Source organism: Oncorhynchus gorbuscha, unplaced genomic scaffold (assembly GCF_021184085.1).
Source record: "Oncorhynchus gorbuscha isolate QuinsamMale2020 ecotype Even-year unplaced genomic scaffold, OgorEven_v1.0 Un_scaffold_1228, whole genome shotgun sequence".
In the NCBI taxonomy this organism is placed as follows: domain Eukaryota; kingdom Metazoa; phylum Chordata; class Actinopteri; order Salmoniformes; family Salmonidae; genus Oncorhynchus; species Oncorhynchus gorbuscha.
Genome location: NW_025746066.1, coordinates 145,001 through 154,636, shown reverse-complemented (window position 1 = coordinate 154,636; position 9,636 = coordinate 145,001). Strand labels below are relative to the sequence as shown.

General features: G+C 43.1%; 1 protein-coding gene across 4 annotated transcripts; it reads right to left on the bottom strand.

The window, feature by feature from the left end:
• Positions 1-335: 335 nt before the first annotated feature.
• Positions 336-2,040, bottom strand: LOC124021820 (2-aminoethanethiol dioxygenase-like). Of its 4 annotated transcripts, none has more exons than XM_046336947.1 (2): positions 652-2,040; positions 336-519 (listed from the first exon to the last, which is right to left on the bottom strand). In XM_046336947.1, exon 1 carries the CDS (start codon positions 1,758-1,760, stop codon positions 1,005-1,007), a length of 756 nt encoding a protein of 251 aa, XP_046192903.1. In that variant the 5' UTR covers positions 1,761-2,040; the 3' UTR covers positions 336-519; positions 652-1,004. The 4 variants fall into 4 exon arrangements, with proteins under 4 accessions (XP_046192903.1, XP_046192906.1, XP_046192904.1 ...); XM_046336950.1 differs by having other exon boundaries at positions 769-2,040; XM_046336948.1 differs by having other exon boundaries at positions 336-719; positions 803-2,040.
• Positions 2,041-9,636: the final 7,596 nt, after the last annotated feature.

Below are 9,636 nucleotides of genomic sequence, written 5' to 3'. Positions count from 1 at the left end.
ATGGGGTATTGTGATGTCATTATGGGGTATTGTGATGTCATTATGGGGTATTGTGATGTCATTATGGGGTAGTGTGTGTAGATTGATGAGGAAAAACAATTTGATATATTTTAGAATAAAGCTGTTATGTAGCAAAATGTGAAAAAAGTCAAGGGGTCTGAATACTTTCCGAAGGCTCTGTATATGCAGTAAGGCTATAGGTAGAACTTTCAGCTGTCCCAAAATAAAAGCTTTCAATTATACACAAAGTTAGTGTTTACACATACACACATTTGTTTGGAATAAATCAATGAAAGATAGAAAATGTAGTGTGCACATGGAAACTAGACATGATAAATGCTTTCAAAGTTTACATTCAATATTCACACAAGGCATATCATATTTTCAGTTACAAACAAATGGTGTTCAGAGCATAGGAAGTTTCTGAGTCTGTTCAGGATGAAGACATCTTATCTGGAAGTTTACAGGAGAAAGTTCAACACTTAAACAAAAGGCCTCTGTCCCAGAGACATTATCCACCTGCAGTTCATTCACCTGCTCCAACTCATGTCCCGGAGACATTATCCACCTGCTCCATCTCATGTCCCAGAGACATTATCCACCTGCTCCATTTCATGTCCCAGAGACATTATCCACCTGCAGTTCATTCACCTGCTCCAACTCATGTCCCAGAGACATTATCCACCTGCTCCATCTCATGTCCCAGAGACATTATCCACCTGCTCCATCTCATGTCCCAGAGACATTATCCACCTGCAGTTCATTCACCTGCTCCATCTCATGTCCCAGAGACATTATCCACCTGCAGTTCATTCACCTGCTCCATCTCATGTCCCAGTCACAGTGATTCAGTCTTTTGAAAGTCCTCCAGCCCAGAGACATTATCCACCTGCAGTTCATTCACCTGATCCATCTCATGTCCCAGTCACAGTGATTCAGTCTTTTGAAAGTCCTCCAGCCGCCCCTATTTGGTCACAGGTATCCCTGCCTTTACAACACCGACATTAGAAGGAAACCTTGGGCCCGGGGTATGGTTCACCCTCACACCAGAAGCCATCAGGCTGGCCTATCTCTAGTAACCACGTCTCTTCCTCCCACGGCTGCTGCGCCTCTAACTTACTGTCTGCGTCGGGAACAGTCTGTAGGACTTTATAATAATGACAGTCCCTCCCATCTTCAGGGTCATACGGAGGTGCCAGGATGTCGAGGAAAGCAGCCGGTCCATCCACCGTGTCGATCTGATGCAGGTTCTCCCTCTGCGGGGTTAAGATACACGGACTACTGTCATGGGTGAACCACATGGTCGACCGGAGCACAGCCCGCCGCAGAGAGTCCTTCTGGAACGGCAGCAGCGGAGGGTCGAACTGGGTCTCACTCTGCACCTGGTCCGAAGGTTTATCCAACAGGTCAAAACACCTGATACTGACTTTCCCGTATAGAACCTTGAGCATCCCGTTCATACCGGGGTGGTCGTGGAGCGGGATGGAAGCCCCGCTGTTCAGTAGAAACACCCCCATACTGAACGACTCCGTCTCGCAGATGTGCATGTACGTGACAGGTGGGTTGTGATCGGAATGGGAGCCGTTCGGTTTCATCTTCAGGTCTGCAGTCCTGACTTCCGTCAGCAGGGTGATTAGATCCCCCCGGTTGTCCGATAATACTTTGTTGTCCCCAATTGCGGATGCATTGAAATCTTTAAATGTGATATTGGCTTGGCTGGCTATTCTCTGAATGAGAGACTTCTTGTGATCCCGTGGCATTTTTCAGGTGGAGACAAATCCGACGCTTATCGATGCTGGTTTTCTTCAGACGCAGCTGAGCAACAGGCAGCAGAAACGGACCGAGTTGGAAACGCTCTTTTCTCCTCGAATCTCGCACAATATCGTCACTCCAGGATGGGGCCGCGTTCAAACGAAATAAATGCGCGTCTAAAGTTATAATGTAACGCTTTTCATGCTAAGTAAATATGGTTTTACCTCCAGAGAATATTCACGGTCCAGAATCATTTCCAATCTTATCTGATCGTCACGTCCGCAGTGACAGCGAGCGCGTAGAGGCAATGCATTATGGATCTTGAAGTTTAATTTAAAAGTCGGGCAATATATTTCTGTAATTACCTACCCCCCGCACAAAACAATTAAAAACTATACTATTATCCAATGCCTTCACCCAACAGAAGTTGTGCCGGCGAAAATATGATTCTCACATATGCTCCTATTATAAGAGAAAAACAATGTTGTCCTTTATAAAACCACTACAATTCCCACCGCCTGCCGGGCTTCCGGAGAGAGGCAGAGAGGGCAAGAGAGGCTGGCCAGACAGGCCATTCAACCCGCACCCCTCCTCCCAGTTTATCCCCTCTCTCTCGCTCTCTTCTGGGATGAGGGTTTCTCTTTTTCTCACTTTATTCAGCAATACTTTATGACGTTTTGATGAGTATTGACTTTGTTACAAATACATGTTAAGAGGCTAAGATACTTTAGGCACAAGTAGATCGAATGCACATATAATGGACAGGTGACATTCCACGAAGGGTTATCTGATCAGAGGGGACTGTTTCACATTAGAGCACAAAAACATGAATTATACCCCTTTGCCTCAGATCAATAAATGTGAAATCTTATACTATAATATACTACACGATACTACACTACACTTTACTACACTGCTCTACACTTCACTATACAGTACTGTACTAAACTATACTACACCATACTACACTACGCCATATTTTACTACGCTGCTCTACACCACACTATACTATAAATATACTACACTACACTACACTGTTCGATACCACACTATACTATAATATACTATACACTACACTATACTATACTGCTATAATATACTAACTATACTACACTACACTATACTACACTACACTACAATATACAATATACTACACACTGCTCTATACTATATAATATACTACAGGATACATACACTATACTATACTACACTACACTATGCTATAATATAGCATACAATATATACTACACCTCTACACTACACTATAATATACTACATGATACTACACTAATATACTATACAATATACTACATGATACAACACTACACTATACTATACTACACCACACTGCTCTACACTATACTATACTATACACTATACTATAATATACTACATGACTACACTACACTATACTATACTACTACTACATGATACAACACTACACTAAACTATACTACACTGCTACACTACACTACTATAATATGCTACACTACACTACTATACTACATCACACTGCTCTATACTATAATATACTACACACTACACTACTACTCTATACTATAATATAACTACTCTACACTACACTATACTATACACTGCTCTACACTATAATATAATACTACACTACACAATATACTACATGATACTACACTACATTATACTATACTGTAATATACTACATGATACAACACTACACTAAACTATACTACACCACACTGCTCTACACTATAATATAATACTCTACACTACACTATAATATACTACACACTACTACAATATACTGTACTATACTACACTGCTTGACACCACACCACACTATAATATACTACACACTACTACAATATACTGTACTATACTACACTGCTTGACACTGGCACACCACACTATAATATACAACATGCTACTACACTACACAATACTACACCACAATATACATGATACTACACTACACTATACCACAATATACATGATACTACACTACACTATACCATAATATTCTACATGATACGAACCTACACTATACTATAATATACTACATGCTACTACATTACACTATACTGGACAATACTATACTACACTATACTATAATATACTACATGCTACAACACTACACTATACTACACCATACTATAATATACTGCATGATACTACATTTCACTATAATATACTACATGATTCTACACTACACTATACTATAATATACCACAAGCTACTACACTACACTATGCTAGACAATGCTATACTACACTATACTATAATATACTACATGCTACTACACTACACAATTCTGGACAATGCTATACCATAATGTACTACATGATACTACACTACACTATACTATTATATACCACAAGCTACTACACTACACTATACTATAATATACCACATGCCACTGCACCACACTATACTAGACACTGCTATACTACACTATACAGTAAAATACTACATCATACTACACTACACTAGACAATGCTATACTACACTATACTATAATATACCACATGCCACTGCACCACACTATACTAGACACTGCTATACTACACTATACAGTAAAATACTACATCATACTACACTACACTAGACAATGCTATACTACACTATACTATAATATACTACATGATACTACACTACACAATACTAGACAATGCTATACTACACTATGCTATAATATACTACATGATACTACACTGCAGTATATTATACGATAATATACCCTGTTCCCCTACTGTACATCCCTAATGGCACCCTATTACCCTACTGTACATACCTAATGGCACCCTATTACCCTACTGTACATCCCTAATGGCACCCTATTACCCTACTGTACATCCCTAATGGCACCCTATTCCCCTACTGTACATCCCTAATGGCACCCTATTACCCTACTGTACATCCCTAATGGCACCCTATTACCCTACTGTACATCCCTAATGGCACCCTATTACCCTACTGTACATCCCTAATGGCACCCTATTACCCTACTGTACATCCCTAATGGCACCCTATTACCCTACTGTACATCCCTAATGGCACCCTATTACCCTACTGTACATCCCTAATGGCACCTTATTCCCCTACTGTAACAGCCCAGAAGTCAAGGGGAGGGGCTGTTTCAGACTAACGAAGCCCAGAAGTCAAGGGGAGGGGCTGTTTCAGACTAACAGCCCAGAAGTCAAGGGGATGGGCTGTTTCAGACTAACGTAGCCCAGAAGTCAAGGGGAGAGGCTGTTTCAGACTAACATAGCCCAGAAGTCAAGGGGAGAGGCTGTTTCAGACTAACATAGCCCAGAAGTCAAGGGGAGAGGCTGTTTCAGACTTCAGACTAAAGTCAAGGGGAGAGGCTGTTTCAGCCCAGAAGTCAAGGGGAGAGGCTGTTTCAGACTAATGTAGCCCAGAAGTCAAGGGGAGAGGCTGTTTCAGACTAACAGCCCAGAAGTCAAGGGGAGAGGCTGTTTCAGACTAACGTAGCCCAGAAGTCAAGGGGAGAGGCTGTTTCAGACTAACAGCCCAGAAGTCAAGGGGAGAGGCTGTTTCAGACTAACAGCCCAGAAGTCAAGGGGAGAGGCTGTTTCAGACTAATGTAGCCCAGAAGTCAAGGGGAGAGGCTGTTTCAGACTAACAGCCCAGAAGTCAAGGGGAGAGGCTGTTTCAGACTAACAGCCCAGAAGTCAAGGGGAGAGGCTGTTTCAGACTAACAGCCCAGAAGTCAAGGGGAGGGCTGTTTCAGACTAACAGCCCAGAAGTCAAGGGGAGAGGCTGTTTCAGACTAACATAGCCCAGAAGTCAGCCCAGAAGTCAAGGGGAGAGGCTGTTTCAGACTAACAGCCCAGAAGTCAAGGGGAGAGGCTGTTTCAGACTAACGTAGCCCAGAAGTCAAGGGGAGAGGCTGTTTCAGACTAACAGCCCAGAAGTCAAGGGAGAGGCTGTTTCAGACTAACAGCCCAGAAGTCAAGGGGAGAGGCTGTTTCAGACTAACAGCCCAGAAGTCAAGGGAGAGGCTGTTTCAGACTAACAGCCCAGAAGTCAAGGGGAGAGGCTGTTTCAGACTAACAGCCCAGAAGTCAAGGGGAGAGGCTGTTTCAGACTAACAGCCCAGAAGTCAAGGGGAGGCTGTTTCAGACTAACAGCCCAGAAGTCAAGGGGAGAGGCTGTTTCAGACTAACAGCCCAGAAGTCAAGGGGAGAGGCTGTTTCAGACTAACAGCCCAGAAGTCAAGGGGAGGGGCTGTTTCAGACTAACAGCCCAGAAGTCAAGGGGAGAGGCTGTTTCAGACTAACAGCCCAGAAGTCAAGGGGAGAGGCTGTTTCAGACTAACAGCCCAGAAGTCAAGGGGAGAGGCTGTTTCAGACTAACAGCCCAGAAGTCAAGGGGAGAGGCTGTTTCAGACTAACAGCCCAGAAGTCAAAGGGAGAGGCTTACATACTTCTCTCAGTGTTCTGGCCAAGAATCCTGACTGAGCAGAGGGACTCTTCTGTCCTCTGGAATCAGCATTCTGGACAATAAGACAATCTGAGTGCTTATGGACGCCCCAGTCAACGTCCTCTTTGTTTGTCTCAATATGCTGCCTGTTCTGCTCTGATCCTGGTTATTATTTGCATGCTACTTTCCATCCCGGGGCCCTTCAGTGTGGCCTCTGTCAGTATGGGCCCTTTGATTCACTAACCAAAGACGCCTCTGTTTTGTTACAAGCATCTTAACCATTTTTCCGCGAGTAATGAAAATTCATAAGTCGTTAGCTGGCTGGGGAAATATCTGCATAACTTTAGAGACAGACGCAATACAAATATTTGTTCTTTACATTGGAAAGGTACATTCCTTCTGAAAGGTCCTCTCTGTGATTCTAACAGCGGATGAACGGACGGTTGTTCCTCACGTTCGTCATCTCATGATCACATAGACACATTCCAGGAGAATTATTCTGCCATGGCTCTCAGAACGATTTCCTTTGTGTTTCCAGGTGATAATGTGTTGCTACATAACCCTCAACATTCTCAAAGTAGTGTTGATGTTTTTCTATCATTTCACAATCACACTTCTTCATCTTATTCTTATCATTCACTATCTATTACGTTCAATGTTAACTTTCTTCTAGACCAACCACAACGTTCTGATGTGTGATATGTGTCACCCAACAGTAATGACAATAAAGGAAACTCTGTTCTCACCGGCCCATAAACAGTGGAGAGTGGCCACTGTTATGATGTCTGCTGTAGTACCTGTCTGTCTGCTGTAGTACCTGTCTGTCTGCTGTAGTACCTGTCTGTCTGCTGTAGTACCTGTCTGTCTGCTGTAGTACCTGTCTGTCTGCTGTAGTACCTGTCTGTCTACTGTAGTACCTGTCTGTCTGCTGTAGTACCTGTCTGTCTGCTGTAGTACCTGTCTGTCTGCTGTAGTACCTGTCTGTCTGCTGTAGTACCTGTCTGTCTGCTGTAGTACCTGTCTGTCTGCTGTAGTACCTGTCTGTCTGCTGTAGTACCTGTCTGTCTGCTGTAGTACCTGTCTGTCTGCTGTAGTACCTGTCTGTCTTCTGTAGTACCTGTCTGTCTACTGTAGTACCTGTCTGTCTACTGTAGCACCTGTCTGTCTGCTGTAGTACCTGTCTGTCTACTGTAGTACCTGTCTGTCTGCTGTAGCACCTGTCTGTCTGCTGTAGTACCTGTCTGTCTGCTGTAGTACCTGTCTGTCTTATGTAGTACCTGTCTGTCTGCTGTAGTACCTGTCTGTCTACTGTAGTACCTGTCTGTCTTATGTAGTACCTGTCTGTCTGCTGTAGTACCTGTCTGTCTACTGTAGTACCTGTCTGTCTACTGTAGTACCTGTCTGTCTGCTGTAGTACCTGTCTGTCTGCTGTAGTACCTGTCTGTCTACTGCAGTACCTGTCTGTCTGCTGTAGTACCTGTCTGTCTACTGCAGTACCTGTCTGTCTGCTGTAGTACCTGGAGGTTTTTTCCAACCATGTTTTTAGACAACGGTATGTTTGAATCATCGGCCTTTGATCTGGGTTTAAAGGCAAGAGAATGTAGACAGCTGTAACAGTCGTCGTCGGATGAAGAAGGTGAGGACCAAAGTGCAGCGTGGTAAGTGTTCATGTTTTTAAATAAAGTAACGAACACTGAACAAAACAATAAACGTGCCGTCATCAAACCGAAACAGTCCCGTGTGGCTCTAACACGGAAAACAAACACCCTCAACTCAAAGTGAAACAGTCCCGTGTGGCTCTAACACGGAAAACAAACACCCACAACTCAAAGTGAAACAGTCCCGTGTGGCTTTAACACGGAAAACAAACACCCTCAACTCAAAGTGAAACAGTCCCGTGTGGCTCTAACACGGAAAACAAACACCCTCAACTCAAAGTGAAACAGTCCCGTGTGGCTCTAACACGGAAAACAAACACCCTCAACTCAAAGTGAAACAGTCCCGTGTGGCTCTAACACGGAAAACAAACACCCTCAACTCAAAGTGAAACAGTCCCGTGTGGCTCTAACACGGAAAACAAACACCCTCAACTCAAAGTGAAACAGTCCCGTGTGGCTCTAACACGGAAAACAAACACCCTCAACTCAAAGTGAAACCAGGCTCCCTAAGTATGATTCTCAATCAGGGACAACGATTGACAGCTGCCTCTGATTGAGAACCATACCAGTCAGAACACAGCAATCCCAAATTATAAAAGAACATAGATAACCCACCCAAATCACGCCCGACCACACTAAAACCAAGACATAATAAAAGAACCAAGGTCACAACGTGACAACAGCATTAACAGGGTGCATCATTTCAGTCTATGAGGTGACCAATGATAGGCTGCTCTCCTATTTGATAGAACAGGCGTATCTCCTAAGATATAGTGCACATTCCTTTAAGGGTTTCTTGGCCATTCCATGTTCATATATCCACCCACAGTAAATCCAGACATAATGCCTCTGTCTCTCTGTGTCCTGTAAACAATGAGGCAATGCTTCCGTTGAAATTAACATACGTGTTGGAAGAAAAGCCTGCCAGTTAAAGTGTTCATCAAAGGTACAATGGAGTTCAGTTTGAAATGGTTCAGTGATCAGTGAGGCTCATCCGTTAATATATGAGGACTGTAGTTGGTAATAAGATGCTGAACCCCTCTACAACCCTTTACGGTTTAATATATGAGGACTGTAGTTGGTAATACGATGCTGAACCCCTCTACAACCCTTTACAGTTTAATATATGAGGAGTGTAGTTGGTAATACGATGCTGAACCCCTCTACAACCCTTTACTGTAGTGCTGAACCCCTCTACAACCCTTTACAGTTTAATATATGAGGACTGTAGTTGGTAATAAGATGCTGAACCCCTCTACAACCCTTTACAGTTTAATATATGAGGACTGTAGTTGGTAATACGATGCTGAACCCCTCTACAACCCTTTACAGTTTAATATATGAGGACTGTAGTTGGTAATACGATGCTGAACCCCTCTACAACCCTTTACAGTTTAATATATGAGGACTGTAGTTGGTAATACGATGCTGAACCCCTCTACAACCCTTTACAGTTTAATATATGAGGACTGTAGTTGGTAATACGATGCTGAACCCCTCTACAACCCTTTACAGTTTAATATATGAGGACTGTAGTTGGTAATAAGATGCTGAACCCCTCTACAACCCTTTACAGTTTAATATATGAGGACTGTAGTTGGTAATACGATGCTGAACCCCTCTACAACCCTTTACAGTTTAATATATGAGGACTGTAGTTGGTAATACGATGCTGAACCCCTCTACAACCCTTTACAGTTTAATATATGAGGACTGTAGTTGGTAATACGATGCTGAACCCCTCTACAACCCTTTACAGTTTAATATATGAGGACTTTAACCCCTCTACAACCCTTTACAGTTTAAT

Coding starts and splice junctions, on each gene's coding strand:
- LOC124021820 (XM_046336947.1), bottom strand. CDS start 1,760: ATGCCACGGGATCACAAGAAGTCTCTCATTCAGAGAATAGCCAGCCAA.